At 39.2% G+C, this 24,452-nt stretch overlaps 1 protein-coding gene and 1 long non-coding RNA gene across 3 annotated transcripts in view; one reads left to right on the top strand and one right to left on the bottom strand.

Annotated features, from left to right (window-relative positions):
- LOC110493901 (N-terminal EF-hand calcium-binding protein 1-like) overlaps positions 1–24,452 on the top strand; it is a 56,437-nt gene that overhangs the window by 12,097 nt on the left and 19,888 nt on the right. For both annotated transcript variants that reach the window (XM_090205022.1, XM_036949891.2), the window contains exons 3-5: positions 13,095–13,203; positions 20,520–20,545; positions 22,964–23,061. In XM_090205022.1, the coding sequence (XP_090061148.1) occupies positions 13,095–13,203; positions 20,520–20,545; positions 22,964–23,061 (233 nt within the window). The remainder of the gene's footprint in view (positions 1–13,094; positions 13,204–20,519; positions 20,546–22,963; positions 23,062–24,452) is intronic.
- LOC149975855 (uncharacterized) lies at positions 581–2,946 on the bottom strand. Its single transcript, XR_016488135.1, has 3 exons — positions 1,426–2,946; positions 1,208–1,275; positions 581–835 (listed from the first exon to the last, which is right to left on the bottom strand). It is a non-coding gene; the product is annotated as an uncharacterized LOC149975855 (long non-coding RNA).

Raw genomic sequence — 24,452 nt, 5'->3', positions numbered from 1 at the left:
TGGAATCAAGTTACATGTTCCTCAGTTCACAAACACGCACACAGCTATATAAGGAGCCATGCTGTGCGGTGCTAGGCCCAGTCAGGTCTCCCTCGCTGAAAAATCAGCCACAAAATGTTGTCACCATTGTACAGGTTGTAATCAAGCCCTGGTCCCCAGCATGGGACAGAACAGGAATACCTTGTGGCTAGGCAGTCTCAGGTAGGACTATTCCAAATCATCTTGGCTCTGACACACACACAGACACACACACACACGCACACACACACAAATGCAAGCTTTGCAGGTCCATCAACCCATTTAAATACCTCGCACACTCTACAGTTAACCTGTGGATCTTGGGAACCTTCATAAATCAGCAGAACATTTATAAACAATGTATTAACACTTCATGTAGTGAGTGTCCTGTAATACTTTGTTTGAAGTGCGACACCATCGGTCATTCATAACACATCCATAAAGACTATCGCGTGACAGTGTACTTACTGGACTTTAAAGTCGGACACCTTTTGGTCATTCATAACACACGCATCTTAATGAGGCTAACTTAAGAAATCATCACTATCAGCTAAAACAAATAAACAGTCAAGAGTAGTTTATTTTATTTTTTACATTTGAAACCCCTTCCATTAATACCCCACCCTCATTTATCACATCTCTAACAAATCGGATGGCAAGTTAAAACAATACAAATACATGGAGTTTCCAAAAGTCCAGCAGTGCAATTACATTGAACATTACACAGGGTTGTGAATAGTGTAGCTTGTCCCTGAGCTGGCGAAAAAAATGCTTATTGCCTCTCTGTCTGCTGGTGGTACTGCGTGTTGGTTCCAACCTTAAAAGTAACAACAAAGAAAGTTAGCAGGTCTGTTATGAAATGCCTTTGTCACATCACCTGGATAAGGGCATTTCTGTGCTGCACTGATAGGACAAGTTGATTGCATTATAGTAATGGTCTTATGTGTTATTATTTAGCGTGCACACACAGGTTTTATTGTTAAGGGCATATCATTCCCCTTCCATCTATTCTGTATAACAATGGAGACAGGGTGGCAGGCACCACCTTCAGGGCCACATCGCCAAATTATACAATGGAGGAAAACAACATTTCAAATTATCGATGTGATCAGGTGGAAAACATATTGGATCAGGACATATGTCAGCTTCCTTTAAAACGAGGCCTGGTATATTTCTCAGGCTGTCTTACCATTAGAACGTTTTACCATCTTCTGCCAGGTCACTTCTTCTCCACCTTTGGAAGACACCAACTCACGTCTGATGCCATTCCATCACAGGTCACACATGCATTTGAAGAAACACAAAATATGCATATTTTTAAACGATCTCCACGAGTTTAGAGATGGTTGCTAAAAAAATAAACCATTACATTAAACATCTTAATAGCATGTTTCTGTCTGAACTAACCTGTCAATTATGACGTTGTTGAGGAATAGTATGAGGTAGAGGAGGGCAGCTTGGGGCTCAGTGCCTTCCTTGGCTATCTACCTAGAGAGCTTATTAAACAGATAAGAGTCAAGGCAACATAACATAAGAACCAATGCAATAACAACGAATGCAAAGCAATACAAAACAAATAGACCTAGACGGCTAACTGGTTTCTAAGCTACACTACATGACCAAAAGTATGTGGACACCTGCTCGTCGAACATCTCATTCCAAAATAATTGCCATTTAATATGGAGTTGGTCCCCCCTTTACTGCTATACTGCTATAACAACCTCCACTCTTCTGGGAAGGCTTTCCACTAGATATTGGAACATTGCTGTGGGGACTTGCTTCCATTCAGTCACAAGAGCATTTGTGAGGTCTGGCACTGATGTTGGGCATTCCAATTCATCCCAAAGGTGTTCGATGGGGTTGAGGTCAGGGCTTTGTGCAGGACAGTCAAGTTCTTCCACACCGATCTCAACAAACCATTTCTGTATGGACTTTTCTTTGTGGACTGGGGCATTGTCATGCTGAAACAGGAAAGGGCCAAACTGTTGCCCAAACTGTTGCCACAAAGTTGGAAGCACAGAACCGTCTAGAATGCTAAAATTTCCCTTAGCTGGAACTTAGGGGCCTAAACCGAACCAAGTCAGCCCAAACCATTATTCCTCATCCACCAAACTTTACAGTTGGCACTATTGTCATGATAATTTTTATCCCAATGTTTTGGACTCAACTATCACTTAAGCTTTGAATACTTCCCAAGGGTTGTAAATGCCCCTCCTCCTCTCTAACACTGTCAATGCTGTTTACAAGAATTTTCCAACAATATTGCTTCAATATGGTTCATAATCTACTGCAAGCCTAACGGTTTCTCCCCTCCCTGAGTGGGGAGACCTCCTTCCCTGTTATCAGTTTCACAGTGGTCACAAGATGTCAGCCACAGTTCCTTGTCTGTTAACAGTTCCTCTTTTCCTATGCACATACATACATGAATTCTAGTCTTATGATTCAAACAAATTTCACTCCATTATACAGTGACAGGGTGGAATACTGTTAGTTATTGCCTTATCATTTCATTTGAATTTATAAATAATTTAGTCATTATCTTACCATTACCTTAAACATATAAATCATATGAATTTCTATAACAACTATGCATCCAGGCAGGTAGCATTCTCGGGGCAACTGCCAAACCCTGATTTGTCTGTCGGACTGCCAGTTGGTGAAGCGTGATTCACCACTCCAGAGAATGCATTTCCACTACACCAGAGTCCAATGGCGGTGAGCTTTACACCACTCCAGCCGATGCTTTGCGTCCCGGCTGCTCGGCCATGGAAACCCATTTCATAAAGCTCCCAACAAACAGTTCTTGTGCTGACGTTGCTTCCAGAGGCAATTTGGAAGGCTGTAGTGAGTGTTGCAACCGAGGACAGACGCATTTTACACACTTCAGCACTCGGCAGTCCGGTTCTCTGAGCTTGTGTTGCCTACCACTGTTTACATCCTTGTTTGTGAACATTTCTCCTTTTCCAAGATAGTCAATCCCCCGGACAGGTGTGGCATATCAAGAAGCTGAGTAAACATCAATACACAGTTGCACCTTGTGCTGGGAACAATAAAATACAATAAATGTCAATTTTTGTCACACAAGACAATGCCACAGATGTATCATACGTGTTTTAGACTTAATTTTGCTTACTGGGACTATCCTAGTTTTGCAGGGTTGGCATTTTGTGGTCTTGCCTAGGGCGTCAGAACGGCAAAGACCGGCCTTGCCGGGAGTCATATCCCTCTTTCTTTAGGGGCATGTATTTTCAGCATACCGATGCATGGTCTTTTTTCCCTCCCATATAAAGTATTTAAAGCACAACTGAAGGCAACAAACAACTTCTCTGATAGAAAACGGCCTATGTGGCATCGATAATAGTCAAACATTCTAGTGTCAAAATTGACTGCAGTGTAAATATAATAATTTTGGTGATAAAGTCAATCTCATCCAAAAGTTCATCTTACTTGAGCATTGGTTTTTGATTTTGACATTGCTCACTTGCCCAGTAACACGGGATACACAGCTGCGGTGATTGCACTCTATCCAATGCTGCCGCAGAACACACAGACTGTGAGACTGACCTGCCCAGCAGCACAGCGGATTGGACTTGGTTTACATAAGAGATCACGTTGCATATTTTTTACTTATTAAATACCGTAGCTAGATGTAAAATTGCGCGACTAAAACTTCCCCTGCAAAGACTTCTAATTTAATTAGAAAATTCTTGAGTTATCTTAGATGCACTTACTACTTTGAAGCACTGATACTGCCATTGTTCCTATGGTGACTCATGGGAGACACATCAGTAACTACCACATCAAACCACAACGCCAAGACTGAAATCTTGTTTTTCTTCAATAGCAACCAGAGAAACACATGCGGAATCTGTGCATTCAGTTGCTCTTTAATAATACAATTATACTGCTTAAAAATGTATGATGGAATGCATATCAGTAGCATCATTTAAATAGAATTAAACCTAGGAGTAACCATCATTTTAATTTAATAAAAGTTCCCCCCATAAACTAGGATTTAACAACTTCCACTTGTCAATGTTTTGTTTTCTTTGTTGGAGGACTGGAAGCATATTGATATCCACTATCTTATCTAACTCGAATGTCAACACAATCCCCAGATAATTCATACCCGATTGCATACGCTTGAAATCAAAAGGGGTTAACCATAGCTGACGGGAGTATTGTAGAGACTGGCATAGCCTCAGATCTATGCCAATTATTAGCCTTGTATCCGGAAATAACAGAACGTATCTCCACAGTTTTGAGCAGTGGTTGGTTTTAAATCAGCAACACAATGTCATCAGCTTTTAAGAACAATTTCTATTCCTCTCCCCTATATACTTGTTGAATCTCTGGGTTTCCTATTACAGATATCGCCAGAGGTTCTATCGCTATCAAAAACAGCAAAGGAGAGAGAGGGTCCTCCAGTTTTGTAGATAAATAAACAATTGCGAAATCATTCCATTAGTCTGTACAACTGTCATAGGACCTGAAAAACAGGACATAAATTCATAAACCCAGAACCAAACCTAATCTACTGAGGACAAACTTGAAAAACCAGGGCAGGATCCAGATTGATTCAGCCACAAACGTCTGAAGCTATCACTTAAGCTCCCAAAGCCAACCTGGTCAGAGTGGATGATATCTGGAATAGTTTTCTCCAGTCTAGAGGCAATAATCTTAAGATAATATCTTTCCATCCACATTACTAAGGTTTACAGGTCTATAACTTCCAGTGCGGTCAGGTCTTTATCCTTTTTGGTGATTAAAGTTATTAAAGCCAGACGTACACTACACAATTTTGGTACTGATTTTAGATGTTCCAGACAAGTTTTTGTGATCGGGCACAAAATCCCCATGTCGTTGCCTACTTAGGGCGCACAGCCATCACCAATGCTCTGTGAGCAAGTCAGAGATACAATCTGAGGGCTACTGATCCCATCTTTGAGCAGTTCCAGACATCCCAGTATTTTCAAACAAAGACAAAAGATTTAAATGTCTTTGAGCTAGGTATGGTAGTAGATGCCAGGCGCACCGGTTTGTGTCAAGAACTGCAACGCGGCTGGGTTTTTCCATGCTCAACAGATTCCCATGTGTATCAAGAATGGTCCACAACCCAAAGGACATCCAGCCAACTTGACACAACAGTGGGATGCATTAGAGTCAACATCGGTCAGCATCACTGTGGAACACTTTCGACACCTTGTAGAGTCCATGCCCCGACCAATTTGAGTCTGATCTGATGGCAAAAGGTGGGGGTGCAACTCAATATTATGAATGTATTCCTAATGTCTGGTATACTCAGTGTATTTCAGTATATTGCTTAATATATTGTTGTATATTTGTCAGTACAGCAATATACTGATAAAGTATATATGGATGACATTGTTTCCGTTAGGACAATGTGGCACTATACAACGTGACCGGGAAGATTTGACTTTACCTGGACCCATGTGCATTGGGTGCAAAGCACATTCATCCACGGTTCTCAGAATGTCAGAATAACATAAATCACATTTAGATTATGGTAATGCATCTTAACAGAACATGCCAATCGTAATGAAGCAGCCAATTAAACCTAATTTTCAGACATTTGCCAAAATGCAATTTGTGGGAGAACACCATTCTAAACAGCACACCTGATAGCGGTTCCATATGTGACAGAGATAACAAATCTCTGTTAGAAACTTAGAAAGAAGTGGAATTTAAGGGGCAACAACTAGGATGGGTTTCTAATATGAGTAGGATTGTGCTTTTGGCTTCTGGACAACGAAAAAAAGTTCATATGAAAACCAATAGAACAGCAGAGCGCATGTCAATAGGCCTAGCTAATTATTGAGTCACAGATCCAGTCACTGGGGATTTGAACTGGCTCATGCTGTTATTCTCTTCTAATCAAGGTAAATTCCCATAAGTACTTTAATCCCACAGCAGGCTACTCAATCGCTCTTCCTTCTGTCTGACCCCTCCGTACTAATAGATGAAATAAGCCGAAAACATGGAAATAATGTGCTCTTCTAAGTCGTCCTGGTTTCTACGAGGACAACATTTCCAAATAGAGCTGTCAAAAAAAGTGAGCTCCCAGTAGTCAACATTGTGCTGCCAAAGAGCAAGGCATCAAATATAGTGGCTGGACGGCAAGACATGAGAGGTCTTCAATGAAAGAAGGGCACAGTCAGATGTTGAAGGCACACATCTATATCGGGATCTGTACAACATGAACTAGATCTAGTATCTACCCTTTCCTTCATCCTGTTTTTGAAACCTGTGTTGACATTATTTTTGAAATAAGGACTATAGAAGAGTGCAGACGGCCTCCCATTGTTTCTAGATAAAGCATCAAAATATTGTACCAAGTTTACTGCATATCTTCTTCTATTTCCTAAAAACTCTTGTGGAAGAATATTCCTTGGAGATTTCAGCCGTATTATAGGCTTTGCCTGGTTTATCTTATCAATGAGCCACAATTCTGAACAAAGCCATTGACTGCATCATATAGGACCTAGTTAAACGAAGAACCCTTTCATTTTGTCAAAATTGGCCTTTTCCTATTACCAGAACAAAGTTGTAAACATTGACTTCAATTCTGTTTGTCACGGCTTTTAAAATAATAATAGCCATTTGGTTGGGTTGTCGTTAGCTACAGTATTTTAAGTCAGAGGTGGCGGCAACGGCCTTGCATCATCCTCCCACCCAGCACATTACAAATTCAGAACCGCCATGAGATGTGCCACGGAGCCCGGCGAACAGATGGTCCTCAAATTTGCCCTTGAATTGAGCAGAATCATTCGTCTGGAACTTCTGGCATATTGAATTATAATCATTGTTACCTTGTTGTGCGCAATTTGGCCAGATTGGTCTGACTTTTTGGGAAGTTCGCTGGGAAGTAGCTCTGAGTTCTTTTTGAGTGTTTTGATATGGTTTGCCCTTTCAAAGTGCCTTACTTTGTGTCCTAGGCTAGAGCTGAGAACTCGAGCCAAAGGCTGCATCCCAATAGAGCCCTGCTATCCAACCTGAACCCGACGGGCCCCGACATTATACATCGGGTTAGGGCCGGGTAGGGCCTGTTTGGTTAGAGTGTTGGGCCAGTAACGGAAAGGTTGCTAGATTGAATCCCCAAGCTGACTAGGTAAAAATCTGTTGTTCTGCCCGTGAACAATGCAGTTAACCCACTCTTCCTAGGCCATCATTGTAAATAAGAATTTGTTCATAACGGACTTGCCTAGTTAAATAAAGGTTCAATTAAAAATGAAACTCAACTAGAGTTTGGTTAGGGCTCGGGGATCACGAACATTTTGAATCTGAGCCATTTGCTTGTGCTCTGCTACACAGTACAGTCATATCTGATTAAGATCATAACATGGTGTCAGAAGCGCTTCGACCTCATCAAATATAAGACAAGACTATTTCACAGAAAATAATAATGTTCCTTGAGTTTCGTCAGAGTTTAGAGTGTCAAAGTAGCCCACAGCTTTCTCATGTCTCATTGAGGAGAGCAGCCCAAGCCATTGCTATGCCTGCGCGCAGGGAGCGAGTGGCAGACAGAGAAGAGCATCTAATGGTTTTTACTAACTAAGGAATTCATTTCTTATTTTGGGTTTCGGGCAGGTCTGGGTTTTAAATTTGGCAGAAGCAATCGGGCCTGAATGTTGCGGGTATGGTTAGGGCTCAGGCTTAAAATTCATGCCCGTGCAGGGCTCTCCGTCCCAAATGACACCCTGTTCCCTATATACACTGCACCAAGTACCCTAGTTTCAGACTCCTAATTATCCTGACACCTCTTAAGACTCTAGCCACTTCCATGCCAGTTTGAAGAACTTAGGTGTTTTATCTCCGAACACAGTTTTTTTTCACCGACTCCTGGATAAGGGGAACCATGGGGTGTTAACAACACTCAGTGGAGACTAGAGATCCTGACTGCCAATGTGTCCAGCCTGAGACATGACCGGTATTTAACATAATACAAAATTCCCCATCAAAATACGTCAGTTTGAGCTAGAGATATATGTTTTTTTGCATTTTTGAAAATGTCAGTAGCATCTGAACTCTATAGAAAGGGGAGATTCTAATTCTAGTAAAAATTCCAAGTGATTTTATTTATTTATCCGCTATTTTTACCAGGTAAGTTGACTGAGAACACATTCTCATTTGCAGCAACGACCTGGGGAATAGTTACAGGGGAGAGGAGGGGGATGAATGAGCCAAGTCAGTTAGGATCACCACTTTATTTTAAGAATATGAAATGTCAGAATAATAGCAGAGTGAATGATCTATTTCAGCTTTTATTTATTTCATCACATTCCTAGTGGGTCAGAAGTTGACATTGCCTTTAAATTGTTTAACATGGGTCAAACTTTCGGGTAACCTCCCACGAGCTTCCCACAATAAGTTGGGTGAATTTTGGCCCATTCCTGCTGACAGAGCTGCTGTAACTGAGTCAGGTTTGTAGGCCTTCTTGCTCGCACACGCTTTTTCAGTTCTGCCCACATATTTTCTATAGGTATAAGGTCAGGGCTTTGTGATGGCCACTCCAATACCTTGACTTTGTTGTCCTTAAACCATTTTGCCACAACTTTGGAAGTATGCTTTGGGCCATTGTTCATTTGGAAGACCAATTTGCCACCAAGCTTTAACTTCCTGACTGATGTCTTGAGATGTTTAAGCCAATTTGTGTATCGCTGAATCATCATTTAGACTAGGGTTCGTGCCGATTTGAAGTCAACGACGTTCAGATTGAGACTGATATGATGTAATAATATTTCATGGATGACTAATATGATGACGATATATTCTGATATATTTTTGAATTAATTCAGGAAACGGTAACTCATTAAACGAACCTTTTCCGTTGTGCTAAGATTGCTAATGAGTTAATTGTCACGTAATTAATCACGTAATAATTAAACATAGTTAATTGATTTGATAAAATAACCGTCATATGTGTTATTTCATAGATCAGAAGTCTTCACTATTATTCTACAATGTAGAAAATTGTAAAAATAAAGAAAAACCCTGGAGTGAGTATGTGTGTCCAAACTTTTGACTGGTACTGTTTATATTACGACATTGATTTTAGTGTTGGCAAATTGGCTTAATCTCGTAGTGAGGAGCCTATAAAACGTAGCTAGCTTCAATAACATTTGTGAATTCGGAAATGTATTGGAATAAATGACCAAACTATAGAACTATGGGTAAGTGTAGCTAGCTAGCCATGTTAGCTTGCTAAGCACATGAATAGCTTTAGGCTGGTTGTTTTTAAACTCAACTTCAAGATTTCCACCAAGGACGTTGCCTCTCCGATCATCACTCTCCCTCGCTTGGGCCAGGGACATTTAAGGTACATTCGGATGTGACGATTTAATACGTCATTCAAGGGCTGGGGGCTTAAGGCCGAGGGCTGTCTACTTTGAATTTGGACTGCTGCCTCTGTGATACAAGTTAGACGGAAGAGGAATCGAGACATCTCACTGGCAAAGAAATTCTGGTTCATATACACGTAGAACAGACCAAGCTGCTATCGCGGGGCGGCAGGTAGCCTAGCAGTTAAGAGTGTTGTGCCAGTAACGTCGCCAGTCTACTAACCACCGGTCCTAGCAACCCACATTACGCATACCTGGAAACCATCATCAAGCACACCTGCCTTCATCATTACCTTGATTACTTCCCCTTTATTTAGTCCTCAGTAGCCTTGGTCTTCATGCAGTATATGCTTTTTGTTCACTTTCAGTACGCGTCTCCTGTTTGTTTATCTGCTTATTCTCTTTATTAAACGTACCTTCTGCACCTGCTTCCTGACTCCTAGTGTATACGTTAATCTGCTAAATGACAAAAATATAAATGTAATATCTATAGGAGAGCCACCCCTTAATTAAGTAGACCGGAACTGTGACACATTTTTTCAATGGTAAACGGGCTGAGTAAGGCATCTTCATTTATCCACCATCTTTGGCTCTAGGTGCACAGATCCACAAGACTTCGCTCAAAGCTAGAGTACATCGATAACATATCATAACCGTTTATAAAGTTGGCCCCTGTTTATTTTCTATGTCATTCTATTAGAAACTTTTATTAGAAACATTTTTTGGTTGGTGCGATGTTTCTAACATTCATGTAGCCTACTTGGGATTTCTTCACAATCTTTTTATCTGTTCCAACAACACAGATTCAGGTCAAGCTCACACAAGTTGCAACAAATGCCTAGAACCATTTCCATGGAAATGGGATGAAAAGTAGATTATTCCATCATGCACTGGATGGACAACAACGTCAGAATGAAGTTCACAAAATGCAAGGGAGTATTTGGACACAGGCGAAGATCAAGGCAGAGAGCTATTTAAATTGCCATATTTCATGCCCATAGACATGGCTGTAGTGGACCCTATAGATGGGTTAGCTGACAATGTCATGGAAAAGATGCGCACACTACAATGGGGCAGAAGTCTGTGAGTTGTTGTGATTCAGGATGGCCAGATAGCTACCGATAATGACAAGAAACTGCCATGTGGGGAAACACTAAGTGACTCTTTTCAGATAGTTTCATCTTGTTCTTGATACCATGCCTTGTTCTGAGGTGTTTTGGCTGATTTCATGTCAATGCTAATGTGGCAAGAATTCACTAGCTAGATAACCAACAACTCTAACAATGTATTTGAGAGACAAGTGCTCATTGTGCAAATGTATTTATGTTTTTAATAAACATGGGAGACTAAATATAGTTTACATGTTGTTAACAGTCTAAGCCAACCATGTCTATTTTGCCCCATAGTTGCGCACATGTCGGTTTTGTTGCTTAACAACCAACCCGTCAATGCATATTATTTTACTGGGACAGCAAAACACATTTTTTACAGTCTGGAAGAATATTGGTGTGCTTGAAGATGGAATACAAAACACATACTCAGCTTAAAGATGATGAACTGAAAGCACCTGCAGGCATGTGCCAACCACCCGCTAAAATCTCGTCAGGGTTTTCTCATTTCAGTGCACAAGAATGAAAAATGTTGACAAGCGTTTACTCCTTATTCGCTCTTAAAGGACTTGTGGAGGATGCCCATTATGATTTCTGAACCCATTTTGGTCATTGAAAACTGACTTGCCTAGTAAAATAACATTAAAATGGAGCGAGTTAGAGAGGATCATCGCCACTTGCAAAAGTTCTGTGAGAGCTTTGCAAGGTTTTATGGAAAACAGTATTGCACACCAAATATGCCCCTACCTCACCTCTTGAATAAATACGTTTTGGACTATGGTCCAGTATATAGTTTCTGATGCTTTCCATTTCAGTGATTTCATTGGTAAACAGAAGACCAACAATCACAGCATCTCAGTTAATTTAATGAGAAATTATTTAACTGCCCAGGAGGTTAAGAGCAGGGTCTGGCCAACTGACTGATAATATTACGAACTTGTTAGCAGGCAGTCATGAGAGCGATGACGTGCAGTGCATGTAGGTTCTGATGGTACCAAGTACTTACATAATTTAGAATAACGATCTATGAGAATAAGGATCTGACCGGTGTTGAATTTGCAGTGAGCTCAGACATTATTTGCCTGCCCCCTAAACAGCTGTTTGTCATAAGGAAGTGAAGATCGGCATGATCTGTATAGTGTCTTCACATTCATGTATCTAAACAAGGATTTCACCATTGTACAGCTGACAGAACATGATAAGGTAGGGATGCTGTGAGAGGTTATAAGCACTGATCAAAGTATACGTTTTCGCTCATCATATGTACTTACCACGTGGTTCGCCACTGACAGACAGATTGGTCTACCACTCATTCAACCAGATGTAGAGCTAACATAAGGCATAGTAACACAGTTGTTCTGTTGTGAGGAGCTTGTTGGTCCAGCAAATGGAAACTCATGCATTTCTCATGTTTATTTCTTAAATTGTTTGTGTTTATTTTATAAAGTATCATCATTTTTTCTACAATTTATTATACATTTTTGTTATGTTAATCCCAATTGTCAACCAGTTTTTTTCGCTTGGCTTTTAATCAATGACGGCTTTATGTTTTATGTTCTTTGATAACATTTGATCTCTTTTATTGCCGTGCTTGTTTTTTTCATTTTATTGTTTTAAGTGTGTTGCTCTTTTAAATGCACTTCAAATAACATTTGAATTTAAGTTTGATTAGATGTTGGATCTTTAATTGATGATTGTATGAATATAGACTCCATTAACTTTATAGTCAATCATTCTTATTAAGATGTATTCCAAATGTGTGAACTAGGTTATATACCTACTAAATACATGTTTGGAGTAGATTGCCTGCTGAGATGAATTGGGGCGTTATATGAGTACAATAGACAAGGTGTTAGGGGCTAATAGCATGTGTAAAGATCCATGACCTTCCAGAGCCAACTAATCAAGAGTGGTCCAGCTCTGCTTTTATTCTGACTTCTCAATACTGAGCTTCTACTACTTATCATTAAAGATATTCTCCCTTGCATGTACACACTCGGAAACAGACCATTTTACGCATCTATAGTACACTACTTTTGACCAGAGCTTTATGGGCCCTGGTCAAAAGTAGTGCACTATATAGTAAATGGAGTGTCGTTTAGGATACACACAAAGTGTTATAAATCTGCTGATGACTTCCTTCTGTCCGTCAGTACGCCCAATCTGGCTAGCCAGCTGCGGACTCCAGCTCCAACGTTTGTCTGTCTAGTACTCCTGCCAAGCGGCAGCTTAACACCAGGAACATGTTCAACACAACTAAGACAACTAAGCTCTCAAAAGTAGTGCACTATATAGGGAACAGGGTGCCATTTGGGACGTAACCATTTAAGCTATTATATGTAGGCCAGCTCTATTTCGTCCAGACCCGGGTTCAAATAATATTTGTTTTCTATCAAATAATTTAAGCTGAGTTTGTCTGGCATAAATGGATGGACAAAAATGGAATTGTCCCAAAAGTTCAAACTCCAAACATCTGGCACAGGCATGCCGATTCAAACGCTCATAGCATTTGAAAGACCGCAAATAGTATTTGAACCCTAGTATGATTTCCTTTGGCCATGTGTCTCAGTCGTTGATGCATAAGCTGTGGTCTTGTGTTGTCTTTCAGATGATGGAAAACTGTCGTTTGATGAGTTCAATGCTTATTTCGCAGACGGGATTCTCACCACTGAGGAGTTGCAGGAGCTCTTCTACTCCTTAGATGGGCAGCAGAATAAGTATGTTCCCATTCTGTGATTCCTCATGAAACTAGAACAAAACAAGACAATGATTTTTGGGGGATTTTCACGACATTTAATCCATAGAAGGGTCCTTTAGTAGGAGGAAGGATTGTTGACATATATTTGACATTTGTATCTTAAAGCATAATTGAGCAATAATTGAGGCTGGAGTATTTGTGACATTTTGGCCTTACCGAGGCCTCCTTTAAGACACCATAATGTCTCATCTGTAGGAACTAAAAAGAAACATTTGGTTTCATATTACGCTTTACCGCTTGCTCTATAATATGAGTAGTATTTTCTTACAATAATTTCTTACAACAATTTTCTTACATTCATTTATGAATATTGAAAATATACCATTTTAGATTTGGCACATGTTTCATATTGTTGAACATAATATACTCGGAGGGAATATCAATGTTCCAGAGTGGGATCTCTGCTACTTTAAGAGTTATAATCCAATTTGTAAGCATTACCAACAGAGTGAATGTGAAAATGGATTCAAAATGGTCGCCCTCTGCTGGTGATTTGCAGGATGTGTAATACAAGTAAAAGGAGGGTTGTGATTGCTTACATTCTCTGTATAAAAAAACAACAACATGAAAACTTGCAGAGATCCCACTCTGGAACTTTGACATGCCTGTAGAGTATATTATGTTAAACAATATTGATCTTGCATGCTAGACACTAAGCAAACCAAATTCATAGCTGGGGCCCTGAACTGGAGAAAATGTATTAAGCACTCAGTTAAACTTACAAGTTATAAGATAGCTGGCAAACATCAGTAGTGAATATCAAGTGTAACTTGATCACCTCTCTTGCGATGCACAACAGTGGATCGTCAGGAAGCAAAAATGTATTTTTTTACGGTATTAAAATGATCCCGTGGGTATTTAAAATTGCCCTGGTATACGGTGTATATATAAGGTATACCGCCCTAGCCTAATGGTGTACAACATTGATTTGATTTATAGAGAAACATAGCAAAGGCATGTACAATTCATCAACATGCACATTTCTTGTATACTTGATGTAGCGATTTGCAGAACTAAGCAACAACAGAGTAGATGGTGGGGAATGAGAAACAAGAGGCTATTTAAATATGACCCCAAAAAGCGTAAGCCTATGCACCAATTAAAAAGTGTTCTGTAGCAATGAGGTTTGCTCAGTAGGCAATAGGCCCTGCCAATGTTCTTCTCAGACAATTTTGAAATTCTATATTTTTTAAATGTACAGCTACAGTATATGATCACACTGGTAATAGGTCACTTGTTGTATTACTTGCGAGGCACAGCTGAGTGAGCATAATCATTTGCTTTTTTTTACTGGAGTGATGGTCAGCCTCTCACCCGACTCACCATCCCGCCTCTCTCCCTCCCTCTGCTGAGAAAAGGGGAATCACTCTTCCAGCTGATGGCGAAACTAAAGTCGCACTGCATTATTTTGGCCTCATGCACCAATTCATGTTGTTACTCCTATGACCAGAGAAAGTTACATTTTCCTTGATAATAAAAAAGGCACAAGCTGCAAATAATAACAACGCAAGCTTATCAAAACCTATTCCCCCTCAGGAGACTAAAAATATTTGGCATGGGTCCTCAGATCCTCAAAAGATTTCACAGCTGCACCATCGAGAGCATCCTGACGGGTTGCATCACTGCCTGGTATGGCAACTGCTCGGCCTCCTACTGCAAGTCACTACAGAGGGTAGTGCGAACGGACCAGTACATCACTGGGGCCAAGCTTCCTGCCATCCAGGACCTCTATACCAGGCGGTGTCAGAAGAAGGTCCTAAAAATGGTCAAAGACTCCAGCCACCCGGCAAGTGGTACCGGAGCGCCATGTCTAGGTCCAAGAGGCTTCTAAACAGCTTCTACCCCCAAGCCATAAGACTCCTGAACAGCTAATCAAATGGCTACCCAGACTATTTGCATTTGCCCCCCCCCCCCCCCCCCCCCCCACGCTGCTACTACTCTCTGTTATTATCTATGCATAGCCACTTTAACAACCCTACCTGCATGTACATAATTATCTCAATTACCTTGACACCGGTGCCCCCGCACGTTGACACATTGACTCTGTACCGGTACCCCCTGTATATAGCCCCGCTATTGTTATTTACGGCTGCTCTATAATTATTGTTTTTTCTTATCTCTTACATTTTTTTACTTACATTTTTTAGGTATTTTCTTAATACTGCATTGTTGGTTAAGGGCTTGTAAGTAAGCATTTCACTGTAAGGTCTACCTACACCTGTTGTATTCGGCGCATGTGACAAATAAAATTAGATTTGATTTGGATTTGAAAACACTTTGCTATACTGGTTGTAGCGTGAGTGGGAGTAGGGAGAATGCACATTTTTTGGCTTATAAAACTTTTGAACAAAGTGTTGACAGTGCTGAATAACAACTTAAACATGAACTTACTCCTAAAACAGAAGCTCTTTGCTGTATTCGTTGAGTCTCTCTCTAGTCCTGGTTTTAAAACTTTCTAAATCTCACATGATCAACTTTGTGTCCTAGGCTTCTTTTTACAGCATATGGCGCGAGGAAACTGCAGACACAGTGATCTGAACTATCTGATTGGCCAGCGGTAGGGCTATTGATTTGCCCTCTGGGCCTGCCGGGTAGACAGAGTTCTACCTTCAGACACATGAAATGGTTCAAAATGGGAATTTTGCCTTCCCGGTGCTAGGGCTGCTGAATCAAGTGCACCTACCGCCAACAGCTCAAAACAAATAAAGAACATAGGAAAACGCAAGGCTTTATCATTGTGTTTTTTACAGAAATATTTGGTGATCGACTAAGATTAGCGATCGACCTGTTAGTGACCAGTGATCTATATCGTGGAAATTCTAATCAATAATGAGGAGAGGAGAGACAAGGTCAATCACCAATCAGGATATTACTTTATTCAAAACGTATTGATAAGGAAAGCATGTCACACCACACACACCAGTGAATGATGTGAGTGCTATGCAATAATGATGGCTGGTCAACAAACCACCCTTAGATGATTAGTTGAAAGCCCAACAAGCTGATTTCAGCCACAGAATTGTATAGCAAAGTACATCCTCCTGAATGTTCATGACAAACAACAGATGTGTGGAATGAGTCACAAGGTTAGGATTCGTATGAAAGAAATTAATCATTCACAGTGGACAGTATCTGCTGTAAAGACTGTTCTCATTGTGTGGAAACCAGGGTCTGTCCCCCAAAACAAGGTTCCCTTCATCATTATCCATACCCGAGCCATCTCCACCCTGGTACCTCCCAGTACACAAACACCAAGTCATGCTACGGAATGTGGTCTTTAGGTTTTATCACCAAAGGCATCGTAAATCCACTGTCAGCATTAAGCTCCAGAGGCCCAATTCAGAAGACCACGCACAGATGAGAGTGTTTTAAGATCCTTATTCTATTCCATAAAACAACCATTTGATGCAATAACAGTATTATAACATAATCTTGTAATTTTGCTCTCACATCTAATATGAAGTTTTAAAATCCCAAACTATCCTTTTAAAAGCCAGCTTTTTCCATAGCCGTTTTCTCTCCTGAAGTGGCAAAAGTTGAACTTTCCATTGTTTAAGCCTGTTGACTGGAAATGTATATTAATTGAGCATCCACCGACTTGCTCCCCCAACATTAAGCATTTCACAACATTATAGCATTTGAAGTCCAACAAAAACCCTTGTTAGTTAAATTAGCTTGTCCGTCAAAGTCCCTGCAGCTCAGATGAACAAATAGGGAAACCAAGATTGCCTGAAGAAGTCCTACACACAATTTTGAGATTATGTTAATGATTATGGTAATGAAAACAATTCCGGAATGGCAAGGGCATTTTCCCCCCACAGTGAAGATCACCCCCCCTTCCCCAATATGTGTGTAAATATGGGACTTTAAATTGTGCCTTCCTGTATTATACTTATGCTAAAATGTTTATTCTATTATTCTGAGCCATTTACTTTTTGTTCGTATTCTTGTCTTTTATTATTTCTTATTATTGCATGATCGAGAAGGAACCTGCAAGTAAGCATTTCGTTGGACGATGTATACAATGCGTATCCCGTACATACGACTAGGTACAACTTCAAACTAATGTTACTCTTCTAATGAAAACACGTTGGCAGCTAAAAGGTGACAAAGGGCATTGCGGCTTGTTGCTTTGAAAATGAATTTCTGCGTCAACGTTGATAAATGACAGTGGACGATAGTAGGAGCAATGCAGGTTGCACATGCCAACTACACAAGTCATTAACCAACTTAACTCTTGCTCTTAATTTGGCCGTCCAAGCAGAGCCAGTGAAGGTCTTTCAAATACCAGCAAAGAAGCACTCTCTGGATAAGTGAGATGTTTTTATACATGCGCATATTAGGCTAACACTGCATAACATGTAATTGTCTGCATCATTTCCAATCCCCCATAAAACATTATTTAAATACAGTATATGGTGTATATATTTTTTATATATTTTCTTTCTTTATTATTTTCCCCTAACTCTACCACCCTTCCCCTAATTGGAGTAAACTAATGGACAACAATACTTAGGCTTCTACTTCCAGTTTATACATTTTACGGACACAGTATATTTTACATTAGTTATTTTTGTTTGTCTATTTTTAGACCCAACCTTCAGAGATACCCTCAACCCCTACCACCCACAGTATCTCTGAAGACCATCCAGTTTTGATTTCTAATTGCCATATATTTTCCTACTGTGCTGTGATCTCCCAAACGTTCTGAACCTTTTATTCTCATAGTTTCTACAGATTGTAAATTAAAGATCACATTTTTTGCTAAGAGTATTATTATATTATTGTTCAATTGTCTTTGGCTTTTCAAATCACCCAGCAGTGCTATCTGCAGAGTTATCTCCAGGGAAATGTTGCAATTCTTCAACCGTTCCTGAACCTGCGACCAAAAACAAGATACATATTTTGCAGTACCAAAACAAGTGATCTAATGATTCTGTCCCTTCGCTGCAAAATCTGCACAGCTAGGATGGTTGTATCCCCCATCCACATTAAACTAAAATATAAAACGCAACATGTAAAGTGTTGGTCCCATGTTTCATGAGCTGAAATTAAAGATCCCAGAAATGTTCAATATGCACAAAAAGCTTATTGCGCTCAAATGTTGTACACAAATTTGTTTACATCCCTGTTAGTAAGCATTTCTCCTTTGCCAAGATAATCCATCCACCTGACAAGTGTGGCATATCAAGAAGCTCATTGAACAGCATGATCATTACACAGGCACACCTTTTTGCTGGGGACAATAAAAGCCACCCTAAAATGTGCAGTTTTGTCACACAACCCAATGCCGCATATGTCTCAAGTTTTTAGGGAGCATGCAATTGACATTCTGACTGCAGGAATGTCCACCAGAGCTTTTGCCAGAGTATTGAATGTTAATTTCTCTACCATAAGCCGCCTAAAACTTCGTTTTAGAAAATTTGGCAGTCCGCCCAACCGGCCTCACAACCGCAGACCATGTGTATGGCATCGTGTGGGAGAGCAGTTTGCTGATGTCAACTTTGTGAACAGAGTGCCCCATGGTGGTGGTGGGGTTATGGTATAGGCAGGCATAAACTATGGATAATGAACACAATTGCATTTTATTGACTGGCAATTTGAATGCACAAAAATACCATGACGAGATCCTGAGGCCCATTGTGAGGCCCATTTTTTAAAGGTATCTGTGACCAACAGATGCATATCTGTATTCGCAGTCCATAGAAATCCATAGATTAGAGCCTCATTAATTTATTTAAATTGTCTGATTTCCTCATATGAACTGTAATGCAGTAAAATATTTTAAATTGTTGCATGTTGCGTTTATATTTGTTAGCCCTGGTATACTGGTATACTTTTTTATTAAATACAATTTTCTTTAACCAATTCGGTCTTTAATGCAGGGCCGACAGACAAGTTCCTTACCTCCTCCCCCTTCCACTTCTATTTTTGTAGTAATGCTGAAATCAGTTGCTTGTAATTTTGGATAGAGCAGACATGTCCATATGTTTTTGTTAACTACATGTGTGATTTAACTCCACCAGTCATATTTATGATATAATTCAAAGATTATACCTTTTCTTTCATGCCAAAAATAATGTATTTTTTTTTATCAATTAGTATATATTTGAGTTTAACCATAATATTTGTTGTGATATTTGTGCTGTCTTTTCTGGTGGATTAAACTGAAATTGCAACCAGCTTTCTATGGCTTGTTTTAAAAATAGTGATATTCTGGAGATGATTTAATTTCCAAATCCTAAGTATAGCTTTTGTATGACTGAAGCCTTTAGTGAGATGTCCAATGCTTTAATATTTAATCATTTCTGCCCTCTGAAGTCATATTCATTTAATTTTGTCTGGCTTGCCTTTCCAAATAAAGTGGAATATTTTTTGCTGTATGTATTGTATTATAGTGAGATCATTTCTTTCTTTCGGGATATGAATACCGAGTATGTCCACTTCACCATCATACCATTTTATTTGTAAACTACAAGGTAATGTTAAAGTTTATTTTATTTTTTAAAAATGTGATCCAATATGTAATATGGTACATTTATCATATTTCGGTTGTAATCCAGAGAGGTTAGACAAATGACCTAGGTCCTCTGAGGCTATGCAGGGATCCTAATTGTGGATTTTAAAGGGAACATGAATTGTCAGCATATAATGAATGACACCTTTGTTTTTAAACCCTGGATTAACTAGAGCCTTGATATTATTGTTGGATCGGATTTTAATAAATAACATTTCGATGGCCACAATAAATAAATATGCCGATAGTGGAACACCTTGTTTTACTCCTCTTGACAGTTTCATATAACATTTTAGGTGGTCGTCTTTTATGTGGTCATTTCTGCCCAGCCATACATTTCAGCCTAGGAAAATCTGACTTGAATATTTCAAATATTGTTCCACAAAGTCCATTTCAAATACCATGGAAATGATATTACCAGAGAGGAGATCACATTTCTTTAATCAAAGCCTGTAGGCTTCACTCACTAAGTGGAAAAGTGTGAGGTGAATGATGTGTTATTTAGAGCTCATAGTAATCATCTTGCTGTCTTTTATTGAACCTATTAATTCCTGAACGTTTTACAGTACATTGGAGGGCACCCGGCTTCATGAAGTGGTGCAAAGCTTCCCTCTGTAGAATTCGAAATTCTGTCCATGCATTCCCGAGGCACACAACCTCTCCAGGACTTAAATGAAACACCAAACATCTTTGAAATGTCTGTAATTCAATGAACTCTTATTTCTTTTCCCATCTATTTATTTTCTGATACATTGCAGCAACCTAGATACCGACAAACTATCAGGTGAGTGTGTGTTTTAATGTGGCCTATCTTTTCATAAAATTAACCCTGCAATCTCTCCAACATGCCTCCAGTAATACATTATTCTCACATTTGAATATTTTGTGCTCAACAATTCATACAACAACAAACAGGTCAGTGACTTTCCAGTGAGCACGCCATGTCATTTCAATGTGGAAATGTGGGTTATTTTTGGTTGAGGTGTTGATCAATGACATTTCAACCTTTTATTCACCCACTCAAAAAGACAGCCAATGTGTTATCACTAGGCTTTCAACCATCTAAAAGCACAAAAAAATTATAATGAAAAAAACAATGTCTGATATTTTGTATTTATACAACAACTTATTGTGTTATCACTGTGTGTCATCTAATAGCACAACCAAATGACCTAGATTGTAGTTGAGATTACATCAAAAGTACTGTACATAGTGCAAGTGATCAATGCTGTTCCATATGTATATTGTGAGATATGCATGCTTTCTATGATTGCATAGTAAGATTTTTATAGTTGCAGACAACTCAACATGTGGCCATGGATGTGTTACTCATTTTAAGGTTGAATAAAAACTGTTACATTAGCCTTAATAACTTAGGCTATTTATAGTATTACAAGTCATATAGAATTGTGTTATTAAGTTGACAACGCAACCAAATACCAACATTTGAAGTAGATGTATATTTTGTGCCTACTGACTTAGTCTGACTTTAATTCCAGTTTGCCCTCAAATGTATATTTTAAATGTTGGATTCACGTCTCCATATCAACCAAAAATCAAATTTAAAGAATAGGACTAAATCAAGTCAAACTTTATTTATACTGTAGTTTGATTTGATTTAGTCCTATTCTTTAACTTAATTTTGGTTGAAATGTAGACGTGCATCCAACATATTCATTATTAACTTTAAGATTAAGATTGAAGCTTGAAACCCTAGGCCTATAGGTATTGTTTTATTTTTAGTTGAATTGAAACAATACCTCTTGATGACTTCGCAAATGCTGTATAGGCCTAAATAGTATAATTGAAAGACTTCGATAGCAACACTGAATCTATTTAGATAATAAGAGATCTCTCAATAATCATTCTCATGATAGTACTTTCGTTGTAGTCAATGACAAATATCAAAGCTAAGCAGGGCTTGGTTAAAGCCCTGGATGGGAGACCAAATGGATAGCTCCAGTAGGAGGGGCTGCCCAGCCTATTATTTGATAGCGGATATAACATTTAAGATCTGACGTGGTTTCAAAGGTACAAATTCTAGATATTTTCCACAAAGTTTGTCTATGTTGAAAATTGGTTACCATGATGACAATTCTGCGATTTGAAATTTCACCCTCAAAACAACGTTTTGCAAATTTTTATTACCCTTTTTTCTCCCCCAATGTCATGGTATCTAATTGGTAGTTACAGTCCTGTCCCATTGCTGCAACTCCCATACGAACTCAGGAGAGGTGAAGGTCGAGAGCCGCGCGTCCTGCGAAACACAACCCAGCCAAGCCGCACTAATGTGTCGGAGGAAACACCGTACACCTGGCGACCGTGTCAGCTTGCATTGTGTCAAGAAGCAGTGCAGCTTGGCTGGGTTGTGTTTCGGAGGACGCACGACTCTCGACCTTCACCATTCAGCCAGTTTGTGCCCAGTGGGTTATTGTTGTAATAAGTTGTTATCACCATCAGCATAACATTGTCATTCCGATCTTCATTATCCTCATAATCAACATTGTCATGCTGATCATCATCTATAACCTTCTATTATTATAAGTGTGGGTATAAACTGATTAACACATCTAGATATCCAGCTTATGAAAATTAGTGGCAGATGGAAAGCCAAAAGTAGGACAAGAACCTGTAAACACTCACTTCCAAGAATAAACCTGCTGCATAATTTATTGAATGGGAAAAGCATCCGTCAGTGGAGCAGCTTGACATGGGGGGATGTTGACTATCTCTTATCACTGTAAGTGCTTTCTCTGTGTTATCTTGGAGTTAGTGTGTTGAACATCAATCAATGACTGCTTCATAGGCAAAAGAAATCCGGGGCACTCTTAGATTGGTGAAAGTTATAATGTCCTGATTGATTTGACATTACCATAATGAAGTATAAGAACAGTGTTGGCACACTTAAGCGTTTCGGTTTACTTACTTTCCAACTTTATAAGAGATTATAACAGTTGATCTAATCAATGTCCGGTCTTGTGTCTCAGGATGTACTGTTCTGTTTTGTTGTTCAATCAGTCTAAGGTAGTTACGACGTTTCTCGTAGACATTTTTTAGATCAAAGTGTGCATTATGGGGAAGGATATTGCGATACCATGCACCTTAGATATTCAACTGAATTTGTTATTCGTACTGTATAGTATAAGAAACTGGTGTCAATGTTAAATATACAATTAGGGTTGCTTTCTTTCTTTCATTTCAGATGACTTTGCTCAACACTTGGGGGGATATGTGAATGTCCTCTCTGCTCTGGAGATCCTAAATGTTGCCATCTTGGAGGCTATGAACAAAACTAAAAAGGTACACCTTTGTGATTGCTATTCTGAGACATCATATCCATGCTCGAGGTTTACTGTCAAATCGATGCGTGAATCCAATCATTCAATAACACCTTGAAAATAGAACCTTCTTTACTCTGCACAATGAAGTAATCACTGATTTAACACGATTGCACAGGTGAAAGCAAGAGTTCCACTTAACAGCTTAGTGACTGTGGGTTAAAGAATTTACCATACCCATGTCTTTTATTATGAACAGTAAATGCTTCACAGTCAATTGACTGGGGGCTACAGAATATACTCTAGAGGTAAAGTTTGCAGAACATACCCTATGTAGAGTACACCCTCGGCTACAGAATATACCCTACCTATGTATTGTATTATGAAGAGTAAAATTGCTCCACAGTCCATTGACTGCGGGTACAGCATATACTCAGTCGCTAGTCATGTCACAAACAAGTACAAAGGCCAATGAAAAATACGAAAGGCTGATCCGGGAGGACCATGTAGAACTGGCACTAGTAGAGAGCTGTTCGGTGCCAATGGATAGGGTTCAGCCACCACAGCTCTCTCTGGCAAGAACCAAGATCTCTTCAGACAAGTTTATTGCAGGTATTGGGTTCAACACACTTCTCTGTAATGATGGCTCATAGTAAAAGTGAGAGAGTAAAAAAGTGGTTCTATGGAAAGATAGAAGAAAACAATAACCATGAGGATAGGCATAGATACAATATACAGGCCCAGTAGACTGTGGAGGTGTATCTAGATTACACATAATGACATATATGGTTGATTTTGCAAATACGGGCACTTTTGGATGTTAAATGTTTTGGGAAATGAAACTGCTTTTTATCTATCTGAATATTTCCATCACTCTGTCTGGAAACAATATCTAATAGTGGCTGAGACCATACTATTTAAGAATATCATTATTTTTATCGATTTCCCCAAATACCCGAGGGGAAATGTCATTACCACCACGTCATAAAATGTGCTATTTTAGTTGAAATGGAAATGACAGAAATTGTGCCTAAGGTATATAACATTTGCACATGAATTGTATTTTTTTTCATGTATTTCTTATTACTATTTTGAAGTTTGCTTAACTATATGTATGTATCAGTCATGTTTAAATGTCCATATATGCCTTGATGATTCTCAGAAACATGTATTTACCACATCAGAATCTTAATATTTGACATTATTTTACAAATTATTCTAACAACAAGCATTTAATATTCACATTTGCGAAGAATCATCCATATCAATTGTAATTTAATGTAATTTGCCTCAAAATATGTAACGTGATGGTAATGACTTAGCATTGTGGTAATGACTGTAATGTGATGGTAATGACTGTAACGTGATGGTAATGACTGTAACGTGATGGTAATGACTGTAACGTGATGGTAA

The sequence above is a fragment of the Oncorhynchus mykiss genome, chromosome 17 (genome assembly GCF_057628025.1).
Source record: "Oncorhynchus mykiss isolate SJ-2025 chromosome 17, ASM5762802v1, whole genome shotgun sequence".
NCBI lineage: Eukaryota > Metazoa > Chordata > Actinopteri > Salmoniformes > Salmonidae > Oncorhynchus > Oncorhynchus mykiss.
The sequence above is the reverse complement of the archived record's forward strand: the minus strand, read 5'-3'. Positions and strand labels throughout refer to the sequence as shown.